The sequence below is a fragment of the Dama dama genome, chromosome 5 (assembly GCF_033118175.1).
Source record: "Dama dama isolate Ldn47 chromosome 5, ASM3311817v1, whole genome shotgun sequence".
Lineage (NCBI taxonomy): Eukaryota > Metazoa > Chordata > Mammalia > Artiodactyla > Cervidae > Dama > Dama dama.
Window position 1 is genome coordinate 94789334 of NC_083685.1, and position 26636 is coordinate 94815969.

At 46.5% G+C, this 26636-nt stretch overlaps 1 protein-coding gene across 3 annotated transcripts in view; it reads right to left on the reverse strand.

The window, feature by feature from the left end:
- Positions 1-411: 411 nt before the first annotated feature.
- The window catches only part of ANKFY1 (ankyrin repeat and FYVE domain containing 1), a 69260-nt gene continuing 43035 nt past the window's right edge, over positions 412-26636 (reverse strand). For all 3 annotated transcript variants that reach the window (XM_061143149.1, XM_061143150.1, XM_061143151.1), the window contains 18 exons: positions 26411-26615; positions 24918-24986; positions 24512-24711; positions 22210-22307; positions 18986-19217; positions 17683-17781; positions 17290-17443; positions 16297-16465; positions 14564-14682; positions 13750-13906; positions 12635-12835; positions 10948-11124; positions 8916-9063; positions 8360-8450; positions 7935-8059; positions 6128-6274; positions 5050-5140; positions 412-4524 (listed from right to left, as the gene is read on the reverse strand). In XM_061143149.1, coding sequence (XP_060999132.1) covers positions 4392-4524; positions 5050-5140; positions 6128-6274; positions 7935-8059; positions 8360-8450; positions 8916-9063; positions 10948-11124; positions 12635-12835; positions 13750-13906; positions 14564-14682; positions 16297-16465; positions 17290-17443; positions 17683-17781; positions 18986-19217; positions 22210-22307; positions 24512-24711; positions 24918-24986; positions 26411-26615 — 2615 coding nt within the window. In that variant the 3' untranslated portion in view covers positions 412-4391. The remainder of the gene's footprint in view (positions 4525-5049; positions 5141-6127; positions 6275-7934; positions 8060-8359; positions 8451-8915; positions 9064-10947; positions 11125-12634; positions 12836-13749; positions 13907-14563; positions 14683-16296; positions 16466-17289; positions 17444-17682; positions 17782-18985; positions 19218-22209; positions 22308-24511; positions 24712-24917; positions 24987-26410; positions 26616-26636) is intronic.

Genomic DNA, 26636 nt, shown 5'->3' on the forward strand with positions numbered 1-26636 from the left:
TCATGGTCCTCCCTTCAGACCACAGCCAGCAGAAACCTCACCAAGGATCTTCTCGAGTTGCTCCTAAATAATTGAGTCAGGGAATTTCCAGGGTCTGCGGGAGAGCTGCAGTGGGGTCAGGGGGCTGAGCTGGAGCAGCTGTGGTCACGGGTGTCACCATGAGCTGAAGTCTGGGCCAAGAGCACGGTACATCCAGGCAGCCGGTGGTTATGCCCACAACAGCTATTTTTTCACTGCTGTCAACAATGTGTTTCTGAAAAAGGTGTTGGAAATTCTAACTTTCCTGGAGGGTAGTTGTTAAAGAAATGTATTCACATGTCAGGAGTTTAAAGACATTTTGTGTGTTTGTTTTTAATTCTTATTGGTACTTTTTGCATTAAAAGGAACTACAAATGTTATTAAGGTTTCCACTTTAAATGCACAATTTTACCTCATTTTATTTATAAGGACTTGTTACAGAAAATGCAAATATCAATATTTGAAAAATACATTCCATTACACCAACTCCAAAGAAACAATGCTGATAAGCGCCATGGTCCTACTGATGCCCTCTGACCACCACTGACCCCACACCACGCCCCACTCTGACCACCACCTGGAATGGCTTGGAAGCCAAAGTGATCAACCTGAACATGTGCCTGCGGTTTCTGCCCAGGCCTCCCCCGTGGTAGAGCACACACAGATGTATGTCATGGTAACAGCCAGCTCCACACATCTGCCCAAAAAACGATGTCAAGTCATTGAGTTGAGCAGGCTACCTACTCAAGACTCCCTAGCTACAGAACACCAACATTGTCTGTTTTAACAGGTTAGTATATTGTTTATGCCACACAAAAAAGTAACTGTATAGGGAATGATCTTTCAAAGAAAGTCTTTAAGGCATCTATGATAACTTCTGGAAATTTAATAAGTGTTTTAGTCAAATAAGTCAGCTCTTCATTGAATTACTTCCACAAAATGAGAATGTGGCTTCCAAACCCCTTTAGGAAATTGTTTGCCCTCGGCTTCCTCCTCTCCCTGGCTGGGGGTGGGGAGCTTTGGTGCCTCAGATTAGAAGGGGCTGGTCCTGAGGGGAGCAAGCCCAGGTCCCAGAAGAAAGCCTGTCTCATGAGCTTCCTCAGAGTCTCAACCTGCGAGTTCCAGGCGGGGCTGTCATGGAGGCATCCCGCTTACTTGCTCATGCTACTTACTGTCACCTGGAGTGAGTTTGCCTTTCAGATCTAATCATTACATAGCTCAGTAGGGTTTTCTCCTCCAGATTAAAAATAAAACAAAACCTAGATGGAGATCAAGGCTCTCCCATGTCCCAAGGCTTTTCGTCCACGTCATGATTATGGGTAAGATGAGCAAAATACCATTTAATACGACAGGTGGGAGATGTGAGCCAGGAGTGGCAGTAAACCCACAGCAAGTTGAGCTCCACGCAGGGAGCCCATTCGGGGGGAGGAGTGAGGATGCTGAAAAGGGTGGTCATGAACAGCTCAGGGCTCTGAGGTAGAGGACTAGCGGTCACGTGGACCCCCACTCCTGGAGAGAGGCAGGTGAACTGGGCGATCTCGTCTGGCCTCAACTGAATTGGTAACGGGCTGACAACGCACCAGCAACAAACTCCAGACAGAACACACATTCTAACATGTCATTCAGTGAGACACCACTAAAAAGAGAACTGGAAATTAAGAAGTCCTAAATGCAGGCACTTAAGTTTGTGGGAAGTTTCCTGTATTCGAGGATAATAGTAAGTTAGTTTTAGCCACTCTGTTTATAACGTAGCACACAGTTTGTACCTTCATCTTTAAGGAAAAAAAAAGACTTAAGAATACACTTTCTCACAGATCTGATGAGCAAGTGGCAGTTAAAAAGCTAACAGCATTAACAATGTTGACTGATGCAGCAAATTATATTTCAATCAGGTCTAGTCTTTCTGCTCTACTCACTCACAATTGGCAACTTTCTGAATGAATAAAACTGAGTTTTAAGCTACGGATTAGATTAAACTGTGACAAGAACAGCCAGGCAGTTCTAGAGTCAAGTTCGACGGCTTGGGGAACACAAAGAGGACCAACAGCATGTCAAGTCCCACCAGAGCAGCCACCGCAAGAGGAACTCAGAGTGTGGCCTCCCACCCATCGGCATGTGTCAGGGAGAGCCTAAGACTGTGGAAAGCAGCTTCTTCTTGATCTACAAGAATGCACTCTGAAGACACCACAGAGCTCACAAAACATCCCCTCCAACTCGTGGAGGCTAAGTACCATCACTATCCCTGGACTCTGTGAAGGTAAACAAGCCTGACAATTTCAAACATGATTTTAAGAATTTCTTTTTAGAGTGCAATTAGAGGCAAGATTGTTACTGAGACTGGTATATTATGACAGGGGCAGGACAACCAGCCTCATCCCTCATTTAATTCCCATCCTCCTCTCTGCACCACGGACAGTGAAAGAACAGGTATAAAAGTACTGACCACCTCGATTCATACCTGAAGCATAATTACCTTACTTTCCAATGATAGAATCAAACCACCTGACTAAGGCCTACTTACTCGGGCCCTGTTCAAGCAACAGAAAATGGAAACTGAACACATGCTCCACATGGTCAAGTGTTTGCCAAGACCAGTTGTTTTTCTAGAAAAATTCGGTATGAAATAGGTCACAGACTTTGGGGGATAGGGAACTCTTGTAATTAATTTTTTTCTTTGAAACACTGTGCACAAGCTCATATTAACATAGAAAGCATATATATCTTATAAATCACAGAAATATTAAAAAAAAGTAGCACTCTGGTTTATCAGCTCATTTTACACACATATTTAGGCAACAGGATGTATAAATTCTACAGCGACATGGAGGACATACCCACTATCCAAACAAAAAAAAACAGACTGCTGCAAAAAAATATTTAGTCCCTTTTACACATTTATGCACACTTCATTAATGCAAACAAACAAAAAAATGTAGTGGTTACTAAATGTCTGAAAAAAACAGTATGTATGATTGAGATTGTTAATCTGAGAACAGCTGTACAACACATATTGTTCATCTCAGAGTGTTTTGTTTTTTTTTTTAAAGCAGTGGTGTAAGTTTCTCTCTAAATGTGCATTTTTAAAAAACTGGCCAAACCTTCAAAAGAAAAAAGTTTAACACCTCAGGGTTAATATATATGTACTAGCAGCGACTAAGGCCTGACGGATTCCAGGGGCTTCATTCAGCACACGAGCCTTCCAAAACGGGGTCACACACGCTTGGTCAGGGCCTTTGGCTGGTGGCTCTCACAGGGCAGATCAAGAACCTACGCAGAGCTGGGACCCAGGAATGAGGGCGCTCACAGAGTAACTTGGAAGGTTTTAGCAAGAAACACTCATGTCAAGGAGATGGGACCTGCTGGTCTGAGGCTGCAGATTCCCTCTCTCCTCACTTGGCCCCGTGTGACTCTCTTGCTCCAAAGGACACTCCAAGGGAGTTTTCCATTTAAGACTTAGTGTGAGCTGAGGTCCAGTCAAAGCTGACTGGTAGAATCACTGATGCACAGATATGTGAGGGTATTTTTGAATATGGATTTTTAAATTGGAATCACCAGTAATGCAGCTATATAAAAAGTGCAGCACAACGAAAGTGCATTTTCTCCACCACTGCCTAGCGGCAGGTAACTGAAGACTCCACAGACAGGACACGGCAAGATGAGAGAACAAGACGGCTGCTAGGAGGTGTCAAGCTGCCAGAGTGCAGCTGGACACCCCAGCAGCATGAATACTGGTAAAGCTTTCAGTTGTTAAGGCCACAATTTTTCAGCTCTCATCTTTGAACCCTGTTTAGAAAGATTTCACCTTTTTTAAAGGGGTAGTTCACTAAAAATACAGCTTAGCTTTTCCAAAAAACAAAAAAAAAGAGTGAGAGACTTCAGGCCAAGAGGATCCTATTTACCTTTATGAAAACACTGTGCAGAGAAGTCCACAGCCACTCACCCTAGAGAAAACCAGCTCTCGCTGTGCAGCCAGACACTGACTTCCTACGATCAGGCTTGGCCTGGGACATCCACCCAGGCAGGAGACGTCATGAATGCTCTGAGATGGACACTAAGCTACTGGGAGAGAAAATGGGTTTCAAGTGTCCTTATACATCGCTAGCAGAATGGGGTCTAATTCCTATCACATTTACCACTTAGGCATAAAGGCCTGGCCCGACTAGTGAGACGTCCAGCGAGCTCGACCGTGGTCTGACACGCTGACAGTCATACAATCATCTGAAATGGGCTCCGTCACCTGGTCCGTAACTGTTCCAGTCTCCTGCCGCGGGAAGACGACGGCCAGCGCCTGCTCTGGGTGGGGCCAGGCTGGTGAGCAGAGCAGCTGCTGGGGAGGCGACTGAGGATGTGGTCTGGAACTTCCTGGGGGTTCACTAAGAGACCCCCCCCAAAGTCAGGACATCAAAGCAAATGTTGCAAACTCGCACAGGCTTGTTCAGATCAAACTTTATAATAGGAATCTCCTTGGTCGAGCATTTATGGCAAAGAAGACGTCCGCAGTGACGACTGTGGAGGCAAAGAAAAGAGGTGTGAGGGGGTTCTTGAGAGTAGACTGTGGCTGGGCACGTGAGCAGTCATAGCAGCCCCCGCAGCAGACACGCGAGCCCATGCCTGGTACTCTGCAGTCAGCTCTGCCCCTTGCCGCTCACTCACACCGAGGCCTGTATAACTGACAGTCCATGATAACAAAATTCTAGCCAGTAGTTAAGTTAAAGTGATCCGGAGAAAGCCTCTTGCTTTAAGGCTTAAGACAGGCTCAGCAAGAGCCAGAGAACTCTCACACTTGGGGAAGATGATGCAAGGCCTGACTGGCTGCCTAGGACGATGGACCCCAGCATTCCACAGGAAAGCCACCAGTCTGAGTGTCTGCTGGCCTCCCTACCTCTCTAGATGTGGGCATGGTCCCATGGGCAGGTTTCTCCCAGGACAGTACCAGGCCCTGACAGGTTCATGGTTTATCATGGGGAAAGGCAGAAGCAATCAGCAGAAATGTCCTTATTCCTCTGGCGGGTGACTGGGGGTGGGTCTCACCAGTGATGTTTGCGTGTTGTGACTCCGAACTTGGCAGTGCACTCGTAGCAGTTGGAGCCATCGCACCATGGAGGCTCCTTGGACAGCATATCTGTAACACAGCACAAGAGCAGTTCCTGTCAGATACTGACTGTGTCTGGCTAGACCAGGGAGTAGGGGGAGAAGGGAACTGCACCAGGCAACAAAGGAACACATCAGAAAGGGACGTGAGGGACAAGAGAGCAACAGAGAGGCATGCCTCCTTTCACTGCGATTTGCAGATACCGTAATCTTTTTACAAGTCGAAGGTCTGTAGTGACCCTGCATGGAGCACATCTATTGGTGCCATTTTCCCAACAGCATTTTCTTACTTCATGAGTCTGTGTCACACTTTGGTAATTCTCACAATATTTCAAATTTTTCATTATTATTTTTTTATGGTAATCTGTGATCAGTGATCTTTGATGTTACTATTTTAATTGTTTAGGCATTTTTTAGCAATAAAGTATATATAAATACATTGTTTTTTAGACAGTGCTGCTGCATATGCAACAGACTACAGTATTATGTAAATATAACTTTTATACGCACTGGGAAACCACGAAGATTCATGTTGACTTACTTCATTGCAACATTCACTTTACTGTGGTGGCTGGAAACTGACTGAGGTCTGCCTATTCTAATTGGGTCACACAGGGGGGGAAAAGTCAGTGGGGCTGAACCAAAGGCCGTTCTGAAGGATGGAGAGATTCGGCATCGGCTGAAGGATAAAGGGTGTGCAGACACATAGCCAGGAGCGCTAGGAGGGAGACCTGCCTGGAGACGATGGATTTCCGTTAGGATCAGGGGAAGCGGGAATCTGACAGGGGCCCCAAAGCAGGACATGCTGTGAAGAGACTGCTAACAAGGACACTCCCCACCCCTGTTCAAAGGCGCTTTGTGGTATTCACAGACAAAATCCTAAACAAGGTGGTGCCTGGAAAACTACCAGCTCAGATTGTGCAGCAAGTCATCCTGAGATTTTAAGACCACCAGTACATCTGGGTAACAGACACTGCCAGGGTGCCTGCACTGATGGAGCTGAATGCAGGCCACTCACCTAAGAGTCTAAACAGCAGCTGCTTGGTAGCGACCTGGTAGTTGAAGATGTTAATCCCTTGGTTGTTGTTCACCCCCAGGCGGGCCCCCGAGCGGACGACGGCACGGCACAGGTTGGCGTTCCCTTTCATGTACGCCAGGAGCAGCACTGGAAAACAAAACCACACGCAGGGCCACTGCCCACCTGGGCCCAGCCTGGCCCTGCCAAAGGGCCAGCAGAAGATGGCCAAGGGCAGGACACAGCCCTGGCAGGACATTCGTTAGCAAAGTCCCCTTGACACACAGAGGGCCCTGCGGCCATGGTGAGAGCTCTGCAGAGGATCTGCAACATCTTGCAGCCGAGGACCAGCCATGACGCAGGGGCTCCAGAGACACACTCTTGCCCATTCAGAGCTTTGGCCACAAGAGAACCGAGGAGGGAGAAGACGCCGCAGGAAATATGCACCACTGTCTCAGCTGCCTTCCTCCTGAACAGAACACTCTTCACACAGTGCAACAAATTCTAAAGACTGGTGAGGTGTGCACACATGGAGAAAACCATAAACCAGTGTGGTCAGCCTGCTCCAAAAAGTTCCTCGACCCCATGGAGCCTCTCCCCTGTGCCGGCAGTGGACACTCAGGCTCTTGCCAGCCCACCCTCCTGGTCCTCCCTACGACTACAGCTACAAGCAGCTCCTTTTTGCTTATGTTTCACAGATACTTTATTTAAATTCTTTAATTCTGCAAATGATTCACAAAGATTAGCTTATTATTTCAAAGGAGGAAGCAGGCATAGAGAGGTTACAAAGTATACCCGGTCACCTTGCTGGAATATGATGGAGCTGGGTATCTGAAACCAGGTCTGTGTAATTCAGAAGCCCGGGCATGAAGCACCTGCCTGCTTGCCGGCTCCTGGACCACACTGCTCGCTGGAGCAGGTGCTGGGCCAACAGCTCACTCCCAGGGCTGACCTCCCTGAAGCTCAGGCTCACCACTGCCGGCTTAAAAACATGGCCATGAATCAAGGCCAAGAATTCTTCCCAAGGTCAAGAAGCAACGACCAAACATCTGGTCCCATGCTGAGGTTTGGGCTACCTCTCGGTGACAGCACTGCTGTCAAAGGCCACAGAGGCTCTGTCTGGCATGAACAGGGATACAGCAGCAGCAAAGAGTTCACACAGCCCTGGGCTGGGAAGAGAGAGACTTGGGTTTCATCTTTGTTTCCTTACTTGAAAAATGCGAACACACTACATGTACTGCTTACCTTATATGGTTATTGTGAGTATTCAGGAAGAAAATGAATGCAAAAGTACATCAAAAGCATTATGAAAGCTACACAAATTAACACAGTGATTGTGGGTGGTGAGAGTACTACCATGAGAGAGGCCTGTTTATCAACCCCCTCAATCAAGCATCAGCCCTTATCTGTAGAGAATATGCCTTCTCTGTGAATATGTACTACGGCCCATTTCCTCCTTCTGAAGCACCTGTAAGGCAACTGTACTTCCTCTCTCTCTCTCGGGATCTGAAAGCTTGGGAAGGGACCTAGGTGACTAGATACAAGGTAGATGAGGCCAATAGAAACGGTGGGCCGGCCTGTCTGGACACGGGTATGGCTTTGGAGCACTAGATACACTTTAGATGTGCTTATGCCTAAAGTCAGACACTGCCAACTTCCACCTCAGGGATCTGTGATGATACTCGCAGAGCCCAGCCAAAATGCATGGGGCTGAGTGTCCTTCAATAATGACACGTGTGCCTGGGCTCCTGATTTTCTAGGAAGCAAGAGACACCAGTAAGAAAGGACCGACAAGAGCCTCACTACGTACCTGTGTTTCCTTCTGCATCCGGTTTATCCAGAGGATACTCGGGCATGCACTCTAAGAAGAGATCAAAGATGGCTGCAGCATTCTCCTTGCCATACTGTCCCAAAATGTGCAGTGGCGACTGGCCTCTAAGAAGACAAACTGGAAAAGTTAGGTGTGTATCTGCCATAGCCATCATGCATAAAAGAAATGGGATTGTCTTGAACTCTGTGATGCCAGATAAATCTAAAAGATATAATGGTCATAAAATTTTCCTAAAACATATTTTCAAAAAGAAAAGTTCAGGGTACCAAAGGCTGGTCAAGTGCCCTAGTGACCAGTTCTGCATTGTGCACCTGGGGCTCATATAAGATGCCCGTGACCCAGCTTGGAGGGGTGCACCAGGGGACGTGGAATTCTGGCCTCTGCTCCAAATCACACACACTCACCGTAGATTAAAGGCTTCAGCATCCACGGTGCACTCTGTCAGAAGGACCCGGATGTTGTTGAGTCGGCCATGCATGACAGCAAGATGAAGAGCTGGGGAGGAAATCCTCTTACAGTGTGAGCCCAAACACACACACACAGCATCTCAACTCTGCTCAGCCTCACAAACCTCCCACTGAATGGGACTCAGTCAGAGCAGCCACCATCCACTCAGAGAGCCCTCCTTTCCAGTCTTCACTGCCCCCAAGAATAAATCTACATGCAACCTCCTAAGATCTGCTTTGTGCCTCCGCAGTTATCCAAAGGTGAGATTTAATGGTTTCACAAGAAGCCATTTAGGTTTCTAGGGTCACCAGTCACATCAGGAGGCTGCCCAGGTCCCCATCAGGAGCAGGCTGCATGCCCAGCTCAGGGCATTTCCTGTCACAGCCCGGCTCCTGTAAGAGCCAATCTCCGGGTTGGGGAACAGACCCAATGGTGCGTGCTGTCCTGCCACCCCAGAAGGAAGGGATTGCTTGAGGCCCTTGGCACCACACACAGGGAATGCCTGGGAATTACCGTTATTTCCATTCTCATCCACAGCAGCAAAGTCCACTCCATTCTCCAAGAGGACTGAGCAGATGGTGGGCAGGTCCTGCTGGGCAGCGAGGTGGAGGGCGGTCTGGCGGTGCTTGGTTAATTCATTCACTTTGGCACCTGCAAGAAGCTGTTGAAGTTGATTACATGAGCAGCGCTCTACCACCACCAACCAAGGTCTGGTGTAAGGAGCCAAGCCTGCCAATCTCCTGGCTTCTAGGGTTTGCCCTCCTGGCTAAGCTGGAAGCCAACTCCTGGGGAGGCTCAGGCCCACAAAATCTGTCCCAAGGGAAAAGTGGTGATTACCAAAATGTCCAAAAAGCCACTCCTTAGGACTCAGATATTCTACGACTACAGAATATAATAAAACTATACAGGACTGCAGTGATCTATACCATCCTCACCATCCTCACACACAGTGGACACAAGGATGTCCACTCCTTATGACAGTAAGACCAGATGGCAGAAAAGGTTTAGTTATGAAAGCTACAATATATACCAATAGTAAAATAGATAGCCACTAAAATGATAAAAATTTACGGTTTATCATGAAAGGTAAATTAGAAGATGGTAAGATAGTGTGATTCCATTTCAGGAGAGAGAGAGAGTGTGTGTATACACACACACACACACGCACACACTTTGAAGGTATTTAAAAGCATATATACCAAATTCAAGGCAGAGTTGGGAGTGAAAGGGAGATACTAACCACTTTCTGTCCTTATGTGTTTTAAGTTTCTCCACAATAAAAATATACTATTTTTGTATTATTTTTTTTAAAAGAAAGAAAGCAACACAGAGAAGTGCAGAATCAAAGCAAGAAGGTCCTTCAAATAATACCTTATATATTCATTCATCATCCACTTTCTAACAAAGTTTCAAAGACAGCTGCTAACAAAAAAGACTACATGGTGAATACCATATTATATATTTGAAAGGTGCTAAGAGAGTAGATTTAAAAATCCTCGGACTTCCCAGGTGGTCCAGTAGTTAAGAATCTGCCTTTCAATGCAGGGGTCACCGGTTTGATCCCTGGTCTGGAAAAATCCCACATGCCACAAAGCAACTAAGTCCGAGAGCCACAACTGCTAAAGCCTGCGTACCTAGAGCCTGTGCTCCACCACAATAGAAGCCTCTGCTCATGAGAAGCCCGCGCACCACAATGAAGAGTAGCCCCCGATCAACTGCAACCAGAGAGAAGCCCACGTGCAGCAACACTGACCCAGCGCAGCCAAAAAGTAAAACTCATAAATAAATCTTTATAAAAAATCCTCATCACGAGAAAAACATTTTTGCAACTATGATGGTGAAAGATGTTAAGTAGATTCGCGGTGATTATTTTGCAAAATATACAACTATCAAATCAATATGTTGCACAAAATATACAACGAAACACAGTATGTTGAGTTTGGTTGCTCAGTTATGACCGACTTCTTGCGACCCCATGGAGTGGAGCCCACCAGGCTCCTCTGTCTACTGGATTTTCCAGGGAAGAATACTAGCGTGGGTTGCCTTTTCCTCCTCCAGGGGATCTTCCCAACCCAGAGATTGAACCTGCGTATTCTGTACTGCAGGCAGATTCTTTACCATTTGAGTCACCAGGAAAGTCCAATATGTTGTACACCTGAGGCTAATGTGTTGTTTGCCAATTCTGCCTCAAAACGTTAAGCGATAAAGACCAAGGACAAAAAGAGAGCACTCCCTGGAAAGCGCCAGCTGAGAGCTTGGCACAGAGCAGGTGGACAGAGACATGATCTCGTCTCCTGATGCCCCTGCCTGCCTCTGCAGGCCACAGCCTACCTTTCCTCATGGCCTCACCTCAGCATCTGCCCACTGGGCACGCAGGACATGCTGCCCACAGACACACTTATTCTCCCGAGTGTCCTGGCTGCTCCCTAAATTCCCACTGGCCTTTCCTAATACCTGGCAAAACACCTGTGACGAGGGAGTCTCCACACACCCTACAACATGCTTTGTCCACAGGTTACAAAAGTAATGTTTCAGGGACACTCACCAAGTTGCGGACAATAATCTCCGAGCCTGCCTGGACAGCAAGGTGCAAAGGGGTCAACTTGGAAGCATCCTGGACTCTGGAATTGACGTTCGCCTGGACGCTGATCAGAAACAGGACGCTTTCAATATCAGAGTTCTGAACTGCCACGTGCAGAAAATTCCGGCCCTTGTTATCCACCTAAGGCAACAAGTGGGAGCCAAAATGTTAGTGGGTGCCCCCTGCAAGAATGCCTCCCGAGCACCTGTGAGCTGCACTGACCCCTGTAGAGGCCGCACTGCAGTCCTCCCCATCCCAACCTTCAAATTACAGACCCGCTCTGCCTATTTGTCCAGAGGACAGTGTGTGCATGGCCACATCCATGTGGTCAGAAAGCCAGGGAGCTAAACCAGCTGCCCTGGCATCCTCCTGCAGCAGGAGTGGACCTGGAAAGCCAAGCAAGAGATAACCTGAAAGACCGGGAAAGGAGGCCAGCAGAACACTCGGCTGCACGGGGAGAGGCACAGATCATGCTGGCCGTGGGTGTCTCCTGCTTTGGCTAAAACAAACACCCAGCACTTTAACACCAAAGCGGCAATGCCAGTCTGACCAGTGAGCAGCCAAATGAACTTTCAGAAATTTCCAGAAAAGTCTCCTCTTTCAGTGAGCTACAGGATAATAATTCATGTTGGGGAAGGCTGCCAACAGTATGTCACAGACACTGTTCCACTGATGTACAACAGACAGCGGGTCATTCAAATCCAACCACAGAGGGTATGCCAAATACCAGGGCTGTCATGTCAGTGTGAGGGCTCAGGAAGAAGTAAGGGAGACACACATGCTACACACACAACACATTCCTTCACATCACACACACATCCAGCCATCCACCACCCTGACACACACATACACCCAGCATCCTTCACATCACACACACATCCAGCCATCCACCCCCCGACACACATATACACCCAGCAGTGTATCTGCACTGGTTTCACACTACATGGGGAGGGAAAAGTGAAAGGACTGTCTCCATTGAAGAACATTTTACCCCATGTGAGCAAGGGTGAGGTTAACACCTACACAATCAGTCACACCAAGGCAAATGCTGAAGAAAAGGGATGCACGGAAGCCTGAAGTACAAAGCCAAAGTCTTCACCCATGTTAGGACTTTTGTTCAGGTCCCAAATTTCCATTTCACCTTCATAAACGGCTACTCAGAGATCTTAGCAGTATTCTAAGAGTTGGGTGGAGAGGCACGTATCTGAGGACCGACCTCACAAACCCAGCCCAGCTCCCACCTCAGGCCAGTTGCCACAGTCTCCTCACCCATTCTGATGTTGTAGGTCCACAGCTTACTGTCCAGAACTAGGACAACTGAGACTGCTAAGCTGAATGGTGGCAGCTCCACTAAAACCTAAAAGTTCCTCAAGGTCAGTTTAAGCCCTTCTAAGACATTCATTACTGGGGCAAGTAAAACACCAAGAAAAAGCAAAGGGTGCCCTCAGTTCTGCAAGATGAGAATTCCTGTCACCGGGCCCCCTTCCTTGTACACGCGGCACCACTGGGTGGCTGACGTGCAGGGCAGAGCAGGCGCATTCCATCCAGCAGTGACTGGGCACCTGAATGGCCAAAACTGAAGAAACACCTTTATACGGAAGAGACCTGTTTAGTTTGAGACTTGTGTTTAGCCTGGGTGTCACTCGCTCACCTGCTCAGCAGCCCCGGACTCCCGTTTCAGGATGGCCTCGGCCGCCTTGTTGTTCTTGTAGGTCATGGCGCAGGCAAAGGGGGTCAGGCCCTGCCGGTCTCGCACGTTCAGGTGGATGTCGGGGTGAGAGATCAGCAGCTGAATGATGACACCGTGTTGGTTGCTGATGGCCACATGGACAGGCGTTCTTCCTTCTGCATCCTTTGGGGACCAGGCACAGATTTCAACATCCAAGTGAAGATAAAATCCAGGGAAAATGTGACACGGAAAAAGTTTTAAATCAAATTCAGTTCTGAGAATCAACACTACCACTCTGAATTTGAAATCATCTTTTCAAGAGGTGAAACACAGGATGACTGACAGCCACTCTACCTCCATGCTCCAGTAACCCAGGGACACAAACACATTTGGTTTAGAGAAGCAGCAGTCAACCTCATCTCCAAGTTAAACCTCTACTCATCTGCCAGATGAGTAGAGCAGCGCACACAAGCTAGAATGCTGAAAAGCATCAAGGAACATGACTCAGGGATGTTCTATTGAGCTAATGAACATTTTCTTAAATATAGTACTCCGCCTGGGACTAGAACAAATTCTCAATGGCAATCTGTAACTAATGGGGACAGGTGGCAGAGATAAGTTGATTGAACAAATCTTCTTCACTTTGTAGGAAGGACAAAGACACAGAAGAAAAAGTTTTGACCTGGAATAATTACAATTATGAGACAGGCTGTGGGGGCTTCCTGGTGGCTCAATGGTAAAGAACTGGCCTGTAGTGCAGGAGACGCAGATTCAATCCCTGGATTCCCTGGGTCAGGAAGATCCCCTGGAGAAGGAAATGGCCACCCACTCCAGTATTCTTGACTGGAAAATTCCATGGACAGAAGAGCCTGGGAGGCCACAGTCCATGGGGTTACAAAGAGTCAGACACGACTGAGAAACTAAACAGCAACAAGACATCTGTACGACCCAGGAGACAGCCACTTCCTGTGTCTGCCCCTTTGGCCCGCTCATGGAAAAGCAGGGGCCCAGGACCAGAGACTGCAAGGACGTTAGAGGAGATTTCTCTGATTCTGGGATGACCATCCCTCTACCCAGAAAAGAGAGACCCTTCCTACCTGTGCATTTACATTGGCACCAAACTCCAAAAGACACTGGATTGTCTCTTCCAGCCCCCAGGAGGCTGCCAAATGCAGAGGGGTCTGCCCATCTCTGGCCTCTTCTTCTCCTTCCCCATTAGCACCAGGCTGTCTGGGACTATTCACGTCGCAGCCACTGAAAGGAAGGGGAAGTGAGAGGAAGGCATGCTGACAGGCGTGGAGCAGCAGCCTCATCCAACTCCACAGAAAGTCGGCTGCCGCCAAGGACTGTAGTCCTTGGTCTCAAATATTGCTGTGTCCTGCTCCCACAGATTCTTCAGCAACTGGTCCTGGAGGCAACTTGGGTATCAGAACTTTTAAAAGCTTCCCAGGGGATTCGTGTGCATTTAAAGATTGAGAATGGTGGCTTGAACGCTGTCCTGCATAACCTCACTCTGCACTCTCCCACACCTCCTGCACTGAGGCCGTGGAGGCTGTCATGGCTCCGGCATTGGGGTGGAGTCCGGCAGAGGCCATTCGGTCTCCTGCACACCAGCCTCTTGGTCTCACCGTGTGAACTGGTCTGAGCTGATGACAGGGGCCAATATGGTTCCCAAAGCAGGAAACTGGCTTAGTTTTTACACTCTCTGATCTCGGCACATGAACCCCTCTCCTCACCAGAGAGTCAAGTCCCTGGCTGCCCAGACCTGACAGAACAATGACCCTCTCTAGCCTTCAATATGAAGGTCAAGCCAGCTACAGGCATGTCAAGAGTATACGTGGACTAAGAGAGAAGAGAGCCAGTTTGCAATACTCCAAACAAGATCTGGAGGGACACCCAGGCCTCTCAGACCTGCGAATAAGAAAGCAGGCGATGGGCTCGTTGTTCTCATCGATGGCTCTGTGCAGCAGCGTCTGGAGGCAGCCGCTCGGCCCTGGGCCCCAGCACGTGGCGTCACAACCATGCCTGACCTGCAGGGAAGCACAGGTCACTCACAAATGCTGCTCGGCAAAGCTGAGCATGCTTATTACCGTCTCTCAGCCCTAAGCTACCATTATGTACATCTTTCAGGTAAGATCCAGCTGATAGTTAACTGGTAATTATTTTAATCTGTACCATTCACTCATTTTACAAACATTGATTAAAATCTGCTTTGGTGCAAGCTTGTGCACTAGGTTCTGTGGGAAGGATTTGAGAAATAAAAGAAAGATGTGTCTGATCAGCACCTTCTAAAGCTGTGTCATAGAAGGGACAGAAAACACAGACAAGTACCTGCACACACACATGAAGGGATAGAAAATAGTCTAGTGCCTGCACACACGCATGTGCACACACACACATAAAGGGACAGAAAACACAGACTAGTGCCTGCACACATGCACATGCACACACACACGAAGGGATAGAAAATAGACAAGTGCCTGCACACACGCACGTGCACACACACACGAAGGGACAGAAAACAGCCAAGTGCCTGCACAGACGCACGTGCACACACACACGAAGGGACAGAAAACAGACAAGTGCCTGCACACACACACACGTGCACACACACACATGAAGGGATAGAAAATAGACTAGTGCCTGCACACATGCATGTGCACACACACATGAAGGGACAGAAAACAGACAAGTGCCTGCACACACGCATGTGCACACACACACATGAAGGGACAGAAAACACAGACTAGTGCCTGCACACATGCACATGCACACACACACGAAGGGACAGAAAACAGACAAGTGCCCGCACACACGCACGTGCACACACACACGAAGGGACAGAAAATAGACAAGTGCCCGCACACACGCACGTGCACACACACACGAAGGGATAGAAAATAGACAAGTGCCCGCACACACGCACGTGCACACACACACGAAGGGATAGAAAATAGACAAGTGCCCGCACACACGCACGTGCACACACACACGAAGGGACAGAAAATAGACAAGTGCCTGCACACACGCACATGCACACACACACGAAGGGACAGAAAATAGACAAGTGCCTGCACACACGCACGTGCACACACACACATGAAGGGACAGAAAACACAGACAAGTGCCTGCACACACCACGTGCACACACTCTTACTTATACCCCCCAGTAACATATACTCTGCAAAGAACTGGTAATCTCAAGAACAACTGGCTAAAACCCTCAGGTGCAAAATGTCTTAAAATCACATTTCAAGCCCTTCAGAAAACTGAATGAGTTTTTGGGGTTACGTCCGCTTTGGGGCTCTGTCTTCTGAATAAGGCGGACACTCCTAAGTTATCACTCTGGTGACAGGGCAGCCCACAGCCAGCTAAACCACCTCAGGAGAAGACCCCGGAGGAGGGGCCTCAGCTCTCCTACTTTTTGGTAGTTTTATTGATAAAGACAGCCTGAGAAAAGATGTGGGCCGTGACTATGTTGAACCCCAAGTTTCCTGAACACAACTTTCAAAAATGCTCATTCCTGACCCAATTTGCTACTTGGCAGATCTCCTGCTCGCTATGAGCACAATGGAGGTGCCAAATCCATCTCTGACACAGATCACCCCCACATGTAAGTGGAGCGGAAGCTGAGCTTGTCTCACCAGAGTGGATGCGATGTCCTCCAGGTTATTTGCCAGTGCGAGCCACAGCGGGGGGTTCCCCTGTTCATCCGGCACAGACATGTCAGCTCCTCTGGTGCATATGGCATCCACGACGAGGGGAAGCTGATTCCTGATGGCCAGCTGAAGGGCCGTCTCCCCATCCTGAGTCCTGCTTGGACACAGACACCAGAACAAATGTGTGGAGCTGGGATCAAATGACAGAGGGTGCCCTTCTGGGAATCCTGGAGGCCAGAGTTCACTGCACCCCAAACATGCTTCACTTACATCCATCAATACGCTTTCAGAGAAATTCAACCTGTCAATAGCATCTGCCCCTCCTGCCTTTTAAAAAAAGCGTTATCGCCAGGCTACCCCGTTGCACCCAGCTGCTCAGCACACTGAACTTTCACAGCGGCTCCCACAGCCTCTGGATAAAGTGCCACCCTGACCACCCATCTGACAAAACACTTTCATCTACTCAGTCACTGTAGGTCAGCTGACACTGAAGATAAATTCGTTTAAACACAAAAATAATAAAAAATTTTAACTGTATATTTTTGCCCTGCAAGCCTTCCCTCCTCTGTTTTTTATTTTCTTTTCCTGCACTATGGATCTTAGTCCCCCAACCCGGGACTGAACCCAGGGCCCCTCAGTGGAAATGTGGAGTCCTCACTGGACTTGATAACTCATTTGTTGGAAAGTTCTTCATTATTAAGTGAAATCCCTACTTCAACAATTGATTTCTGTATTGTCCATTTTGGTGAGTTTTGTGCCATACTGTGCCCTGGTCTCGAAAGGTTCAAATAAGACCAAAGTACACAATTCCCCCTTTGAGTTCCCCTTCTCAACACTGTACCTGCACTTTTTGAGAATTACTGTTTCTCTTCCTTTATTTAACAAGGAACAAAAATCTTCCCTACAAGTGAGGCCATGCGTTTGAACCACGTCAATTAAACGTGACCTGGTGCAGTGGCGGACGCTGCTCCAGCCCACCTGACGTTTATGTCTGCCTGGTGTTCCAGGAGGAAGAGGGCGCTCTTGCTGTCCTGCCTCTGCATGGCCATGTGGAGCAAGGTCTGCCCATCTGACATGGTGTCATTGATGCAAGCCCCAGAGCCCAGCAGCTGTGCTGCGATCGTGTGCATGCCTGCAAAAGAGACAAGCCCCAATTAATGCCGGCTCAGCTTCTCCCACTTCCTCAGCCTCTTACTACAACAAACACACCCTCTTGACTTCGCAAGGCCAGCAGTTTTCCACATTACTATAGGCTTAACCCAAACAGAAAGGCTAGTCTACACAAACAATTAGCTCCAACCCTTCCGCCTCCCTCCCTCGCACACCCACCCTCTGGCACACGCCTGTCTGCAGCCACTGACACCGCCTTACCAGTCCACAATGCCAGGCCCAGCACAGTCTGGTCTCGAGAATCCTTGAGACTGAAGTCCGGAATAATTTGCAAGTTGTTGGTGGCATGAAGAGCATTAGCTACATTTTTTTAAAAGGAAAAAAACACCTGATTTCACCATCCCGTGGATCACATTGGAGGTACTCAAGAGAATGCAAGCTCAGTTTCAAACTGACTGACTGATCACTTCTATACAAAGAGAACTGACAGATCTTGTTGTGGGAAGTGGAAGCCAAGACGTTTGATATTTTGGAGCAAAGCTTATGAGGAAAATGAATGGTTATAAAGGTTAAAACACCGGATGTTCACAAAAGGAAAACAGGCTCCACTATGGAAACACATATTAATTTCTTGATTACCAAAAAGGGATCAAAATAATGAACTGGCAACATTTTTTTTAACACGTAAGCCCTACCATCTTATACCTTCCGTGTGGGCAAAGGCGGCGGCAAAGCCTACCTAGCACCCCACTTCCTTCCACAAGCACAGTGCTGAAGGATGCTGGCCTTAACAAGGGTGCTGCTGCTGCTGTTTAGTCATTAAGCTGTGTCCAACGCTTTTGTGACCCCATGGACTGTAGCCCAGTGGGCTCCTCTGTCCATAGGATTTCTCAGGCAAGAATACTGGAACGGGCTGCCATTTCCTTCTCCAGGGGATATTTTCGACCCAGGGATTGAACCCTTGTCTCCTGCACTGACAGGTGGTTTCTTTACCACTGAGCCACCAGGGAAGCTCCAACAAGGATGCAGGCAAGAGTAAAACAAATTTCAGGGCAGGAAGGAAAAAAAACTGGAAAATGACATTCTGAGGGAAATCAGCCTCCCACATGGCAGGGGCTTCCTTGGCCCCCCCTTTCTGGCTCCTCTCTCACGGTTCACTTGCCAGGGAGACTCAGAGGTGGATGAGAAGGCTGACCGACTCGTGGAAGACAGGTGGTAGCAGAGTTCTCAGAGACAGTGCTGACGAGGCAAAGCTCTGCTCGACCTGCCCCTGAAGTATGTCCTGGGAAAACCCCCCAGAATAAGAGAGGGGAAATACAAGGCTTTAACACCTTAACCACACAGGCGAAGTGGGCAGGCCCCATCCTACAAATGTACACAGGAAAAAACTGTAGCCAAAACCAGACTATACACTTATCTGGTTGGACCTCAAAGGATTTTTCAACTAAGGAAACTCACCAATAGGAGAAACATCAACTGTGTCATTAACTAAACCACTGTTTGGAGGTCATAGTGATGGGCAGTAACCCCCATCTTTTGGGGACTAGGACCCCCAAATTCCTACCTTTTTGCTCCAGGATGACAGACACCACATCTGGATGATTATAGGCGATTGCCATGTGCAGGGGTGTCTGCAGGTAGACGCTGCTGTCCGCTAAGCTGGGCAGGGATGCAACCTCCTTCGGGGACGGCAGGGCCTCCTCCGTCTGCAGGTTTGGGTTGGCCCCCTGCTGCAGCAGCTCTGCAGTGAGGTTGGCCAGGCCATGCCGACAGGCTGTGTGCAGCGGGGTTTCTCCCTGAACAGAAGCAAGTGGCCCTGGTCAGAGCACTTCAGGCTGGGAGCCCCCTTGCAAAGGGATGGAGACAGCCTATGCGCTGTGACACAGGTCCCCAACGCCAGATGCAACCCCGGGCTCATCCTGTCACCAGTTCCATGACCTCTGTCCCACATGCTCCTCAGGTCTCCTTTCCCTCCCCCACGCTGTGCCATCGTCCTAGATTCCTCCAGTGTCCTCCCAGCACCCTCCAAACGCCCTGGATCCTCATCTTCTGCATTTCCATCTTTCACTTTGCTTTTATAATTATTTTGCTAATTATAAAAATAATACATGATTGTTATTAAAGAACTACCACAGATGACCTTCAAGCGTCACTAAAGTGGTGCTGTCTGTCGATCACCACACAAAGCCCTGCTTCTCTAACCAGTTCGTATCAACTTCATCTGGAACTCTGATGAAGAAAAGACCCCCTTCTCCCACTTTTTAAAAATTAGAACCATTTTTACATACAGGGACCTGATTCAATATTCAAAAGGTACAAGAGAATACAGTGAAAAGAAGCTTCCCCTCATGCCTAGCCCCCATCACCCAGTTATCCTCCCCTGAGGGAAGCATCATGGCCAGTTTCATGTTTCTATCAAGTGACAGAATAGCCACAGGGAGACATAAACACACGTATATATGTGTGAATACAAATACATGTACACATGGAGACACACGTGGGATTTTTCACCCAAATAAATAGGAACAACTATCAATACCCTGCTCTGCACCAGCTCCTACTGAAGCTACACATACTCATTAAACAAGTCGAGTCCAAGAACTTTACCTACTAGGCTTGCTGTGAAAGATAGCAAGAACCCACCTTCATTTCCCTAAAAAAGGAAATTTTCTTTTCCCAAAGGGAACCACTTTGAACTCTGAGCTGGGTAATTTCTTTGTAATTTCCTCATTTCTAGCTAATGACTTTTATTTCTGCCTCTTGATTTTCTGGGTCCTGGATTTCCGGTAGGTCCTGCCACTGTGATCTCACTGGGTGACAAGGATTTGGCTCTTTCACTCCTTTCCTTCACCAGCCCCGGGGGGCCATTCTCTCCTCTCCCCATAGAGCCTCCTCCCCAGGGCAGCCTTCTGCTCCAGCCCTTCTCCACCACACAGCCTCCCTGGATTCTCTTAGCTACCCCCATGGCTTCTACCAGGATCTACAAGCAGGAGATTCTCAAACCCAGCTCCCCAGTCCTGTGTGTACACCCAATTTTCCCACTGCTTACAGAATACTCCCACCTGAATGTTTAAAAAGGAGTTCAACAATCACAAAATGGAATTTGCCCTCCCCACAATTCCTCCCTTGGTCAGTTCCCTCCTCTTCTCAGGTCCAACAACTCTCCAACCCTTGCCTCTGAGAGCCACAGAGGTCCTATGGACCATCATGCTGCAGTTCCCCCTGAAACCCATACTGTTGGGTCCAAATCCAGTATGAGAGGTTGGAACAAGCCATTGCTTGTCCAGATGATTCCCTCCTGGCTCCAGCCTGGACCTCCACTCTGCCAGCTAGAGGTGCGAAGGGAGACATTGTGGGCCTACAGGAGGATGTTTTTAAAGTTTGAGAAGCAGCAGAGCATGTCTTGTAGCTATTAGAAATGAACAGTGGGCAAAAGGGATGATACAGCAGAGAGACAGACAGAGGCAGAGACACATGATGGCAGAAACAAAACCAAGAAACCAGTCACTGGTGCCTATAGGCCATGCCATCATTCTAGCTGGAGAGCAGGCCAGCCGTGGGTTTAGGAGCAGACAGATCAGTAGGTTTAATGGTGAGAAAAAAACAGCACTGCCCTCTCCCCTGTGCTTCCATGACACGCTGGACTGTCTTCTACACCAAGCTTACTGTTTACTGCCCTGCCCAGCACTGTTGAGAGAAGTGCAACTGCATGTCCTAAGGCCTGCATCATAACACTGACTCTGTTACTGATGAAGTACCTAACTTATGGTTAAGCCACTTAACCTTCCAGAGTCTCAAGGCACTTGACTCTGAAATGAGGGATTTACAGATGGCGTTAATGTCTCTTCAATACATGACGCTTCTAGATCCACTGTGAAAACTGAAAGGGATAATAACCTTAAGGCTCCTGGCACAAAGTAGTTATAAAATGAACATGATCTTAAAGATGAGCATATCCTCCCTGTCTGAAAATTATAAAGTAAAAATAACTATCAGGTAGTTTTCTAAAGTCCCAGATGCTACACTAATAAGCACTTAAATTTATTTCTTTTTATCTTATATTAAAGAAATAAATTTATTTCTTTTTATCATATATTAAAGTATGATCTTTAATCATACTTTCTGAAATCAATACTAAGCTCACTTTATAGATGAGAACTGAAGCTCACAAAGGTTAAGCAATTTGCCTGAGACCACATACAGCAGAATGGGAAGTGGGAAATCTGGTAAAGCCAGAAATGTCCGACTCATTTCACCACCCTTCAACACTGTGACATCTGCCTTAGTGTGAGACGCAGACTAAATAAACATGCACACAGGAAAACCTTCAGTTCAGTCGCTCAGTCGTGTCCGACTCTTTGTGACCCCATGGACTGCAGCACGCCAGGTTTCCCTGTACATCACCAACTCGCATCCATCCATTTTGCATTTGCTAAGGAAAACCTGAAAACCTTAGCAAATGCAAAATATTATAAAAAATTAAGACGCTAACATGGTAGGTTTGTGTCCATGTCTGCTGATCTATAGTAGCCGTGAAGTCCACAGTGTATTGTTTAGGACCTGATGTCACAAATGCTTAAGAAGTGGTTGCTGAATGAATCAACCAACCAATATTTGAGGATAAAGGCATTTGATACACACTAGTTTTTTAACAATGTCCACGTATTCTTTTTTTTTTTTTTTTTACAAACATTGAAGAGATTCTAATCTGTTTTTTTCTACCTATCGGCCACTGCCATTTCCTCCACAGACCAAAGTCGCTTTGCCTGGCTGCCCTGTCACACTTACCCACTTGTTCCTGTGGTTGACATGGGCACCATTGGTTGCCAGGAAAAGAGCTGCTGCCTCATTTCCTGCTTCGGCTGCCCGCTGTAGTAAGCAATTTCCTAGGAGAAAATGGGCATATTCATTCTGCCATTTGCATAAAAATTAGGTCAAGTTCACACTGCAACACACCCTACCTTCCCCACCACCTTTCACAGCTGACACGCTCACACCGGAAGTGGGTACCACTTAAGTCCACACAGGTCCTCTCTGTGTGTGGACACACAGACTAAGATGAGCCTGAGTGGGGAGCAAACACTTGGTCTGGAAGTCAGAAGACAGGCACCCCTCCCTGGATTTGCCACTAGCCACCGCCCAGGACCAGAGGGGAGTTACATCTCCTTACTAGGGTTGGTAAGAACATTTCTCAGCAGCAGTGCTACTGACATCTTGGGCCAGCGAATTCTTTGCTGTGAGGAACTGTCCTGTACATGCTGTGATGTTTAGAAGTATCCCTGGCTTCTGCCCACGAGGTACCAGTAGCCCCCTCAACCTTACTGTGACAATCAAATCTGCCAACAGGTGTTGCCAAATGTTGCTTAGGCAGTGAGGGCTGGGAAGTCATCTCTGAGAACCTCTGGGGTAGATAACCATTCTGAAGACACTGTGAGCTGAAGTTCTATCAGAAAATGCTCCTTAAACACTTGTCTTACTCCTATAGCTTTAAATATGTTTATTCTTGGCCTAGAAATGTTTTAGTTAGCACTGCTTTCTAAATAGAAATCTTAGAAAAAAATCAATTTTTTTTTCTTCCTTTCCTCTTGAAGTGGTTTTAGTCTCAGAACACTGCTGTCTCTTTCTATTAACTTTATGCCCTTTTTGGATAAACACGAAGTCTCATGTTCCACAGCTATGTTATTTGAAAAGTCAGATTAAATACCAGTACTAAAAACAAGGTAAAGCAACGAGACAAAACACTGCTCTGTTATTACACGTGTGTGAAAACTGCAACAAGGAAAAAATAATACTCCTGAACTTCTATTAAAACTCAAAGTATATAATGTAAAGTTGACGGAACCGATAAGAAAAATTAACAATCTCGCCTGTGGCACAGTGTGGCCAAAAATAAATGAATTAAATAAAATTCTGTGTGACAAATAAGAAGCATGCATCAAGAATGTTACAACAGCTGTCACAAAGGAAAGCCATTGTTTTAACTGCAAACTGAACTAACAGTTTTTTTTCATGAAGCACCATTTTTACTTGAAAGAATGATAACTAATAAGCTATGGTTATTCAAAAGTGAGTATCGGGTAGACATATTCTTAAAAAGTGAGCCTCTTTAAGAAAAATAACTGGCAATATCCCTACCAAATGATAAAATATGATCTTACAAGTGAAAACTGAAACTTTGGAAAACTTCTGTCTGCCACTGTAAGTTTAACAGCTCCTCAATACTGAAAGACTTTTCTAATGAGGTTACTAGTGATATTAACAAATGTGATTCTAAATAAATGATCATTCTGAAGATCTCCGTAAACCAGTAAAACAAGATTTTCCAAACCACTAAGGCATGATGTTACAAAATCATGTACAGAGAAGATCCATTCAAAGCACATACAGACCATGGATTTTAATATAAGAGTACAAAAAGTTCATTGATATAGCTTCAGATTCCATACTGCAACTAACTTTAAAAAAATTATCCTTTGATAAATTGTTTGCTATAGTATCAAACAAATACACCCACAATTATCTGAAAAGGCTCTTAGAATATGCCTTGCTTTTCCCACTACTAAGTGTGTGAGGGCGTATTTTTTTTAACTAAACAATGTATCTCAGAAGACTGAATATAGTTGTAAATATTAGAAACCAGGTCACTCTTCCAAATAAATTTTGCTTTGAAAGTTATTTTTCATAAAAAATGTTATATGTTAACATAAAATGGTTTGTTATTATTATTAATACATCTTTTAAAAATTTCTCAGTTTAAATTCCTAATATGGTAAATACCAAAGATATCCACTTAAACAAAAGCCCTTTGGGACATAATTTTTAAGAGGATAAAAAGAGTTCTGAGTCCATAAAGACTGACTCTCACTGCATTTAACAAACAGAAGTGTTTCAGCTTAACAGACTTAACTTAGAGTCTGGCTAAGTTTTTTGAAGCCCAAGATCAGACTTTTTACTACAGTTAAAATTAAATACAAACTAATTCTCATAATAGCATTCCTCTCAGTTTCTAAAGTTTTGGTAAAAACACTGACAAGTATTTCATGGAGTCTCAGACTTGAGCATCAGCTCTTAGGGGTCTGCTGTGCTCTACCTGTTACTGTATCAGGTGCATTGGTGTTGCTGCCCCGCTGAATGAGCCTGGCTGCAAAGCTGTTTTCATCAAATGAAGTCCCGTTCACCACAGGGAGGTCTTCGAAGGGGTTTACGGACTGGTCGGAAGACACAGTGATGTACTGCACGGCCAGCCACAGAGGTGTGCTGCCCTCGTGGTCTTTCAGCTCTAAATCTAACCTGAAATGAGGAAGCAATGTGAACACCAAGTACAACTGTCTTCAGACATTTTGTACTGTCAACAGTCTCATTCTGAAGGACATTTTTTAATCTTACTTTTACTTCTTAAAATTGATAATGCTAAAAGACATTTTAAGAGCATTATCTTTCACTCATGATCCCACCCTACCAACAGCTCTTTCATTGCTCCACGGCTGCCTACGTACTGTTTACACTGCAGCAGCTGATTGAACACGTATTCATTCCTGGCCATGATGGACAAGTGTAAGGGAGTCCTGTGGGATGAAGAAGAAGAGGTGTCAATTCTGGACATGCCCAGTTCAGGACTATTCACAGCAGGAGGTGATTAGAATCCACAGGAAATTCCACATTTCTGCCACAGTCTTTTTCTACCCTGGCAAACAATTTTCCAAAGCCATGACCAAGAATCAAAGGTCAAAATCAAAATCAAAGATGAAAATGGATTTGATTATATGTTACAATTTATTCAGTAGCCAAAAATACAAGAATCAATGAAAAGATATAAAAAATACTGACTCAATGAATGTGTATATACTCATGTTTTTAAAACAGCAGTTTCTGCCATAGGTACGCCTACTTTCACCTACCTATCCTCCACTATTTTGAGATTTTTTTTTTTCTTCCCATACTTCTCTGTTAGACTCAAACACATTGTGAGTGGCAACAGGCAGGAACTGACTAAAATGGCATTTTTCACTTGTCACTGCTTTTATTTAGCCCTCATGTGCCCTGAGGAAGACGCCACCACAGAGCACAGAGACTCCCAGGCTGGCATCTATCTGAGAGATACAGAACACCACAGTTTATTGCAGCTGGGAGGAAAAAAATTAAGGACAATCACCAGAAGGAGAAAAAAAAAAAAAAAGGATGCAATTATCTTGAGAAATTAGATAATTATGACATTATATTGAGTCCATGGAGAGCCATCTTATATAAGTACCTTAGCCATCACACAAATCCATTTTCCTATTCCAGCGACCTCACAAGTTACTTTTTGAGAGGGTATTTTGAAGGTATAAAATACTGAGCTGCTAGGATAAAAATTGGGTCCTCTACTGTTGGTGATTCAGGTGGCTTAACTCCCCTTCAATGCCTCCCACACTACTGTTCCAAAGACAAGCAACCCTTTCTCATATTCTAATGTATAAGGAATCCTCAGTCGAATATTTCTGGGAAGGGACAAAAGGAACATGACACAACTGTCAGTGCGGAAAGGGAAGTGCTGTGGAAGACAGCAAATTAAGCACGCCGAGATGTCTGAAGTGGCATTTACAAGAAGGTGGAACTGGGACTAACACAACAATTAAACCTCACAGAAATAAAACTGATTACTTTGCAACAGTGTACTCTTCTTCAAAGTAATCGATTAGCTCTAAAAAAGATGAGGGAAGAAAGTTCCCTGGAGGAGATGGACTGGATGACCACTCTGGAGATGCCAGACACTGCTTAAAAACCCAAGGACCACAGTTACCCAAGAGGGAAACAGCTTTCCCATGTGCCTCTGGCCTTAGTTGTCTCTCATTTGCAAAACAAATCAGTGTTTGTGACTTCAGTAGAATTCAGAGTGAATAATGCTGGACTAAAAAAATCACGAAGTCTCCGCCTGCCAGTAATGTGCCACCAGATAAAAACACTCTGGGAACCATGCTCAGGGCAGCCAACCTGCGCCCCAGCTTACCTGCCCTTGCTGTCCTGCATGTTGGGGTTCGCGCCAGCCTGCAGCAGGGCCTCTGTGAGCTGTGCCATCTCGGACATCACAGCTGCCGAGTGTTTCTTTGAATTGTATGATGCGACGAGGTGTAATGGTGTCTCCTGGGCACCCAATGTGGCAGCATTGACCAAGGCCCCATTCTTAATGAGGAAAGTGGCAGCAAAGAGATCTCCTTGAAAGGAAACAATAGAAG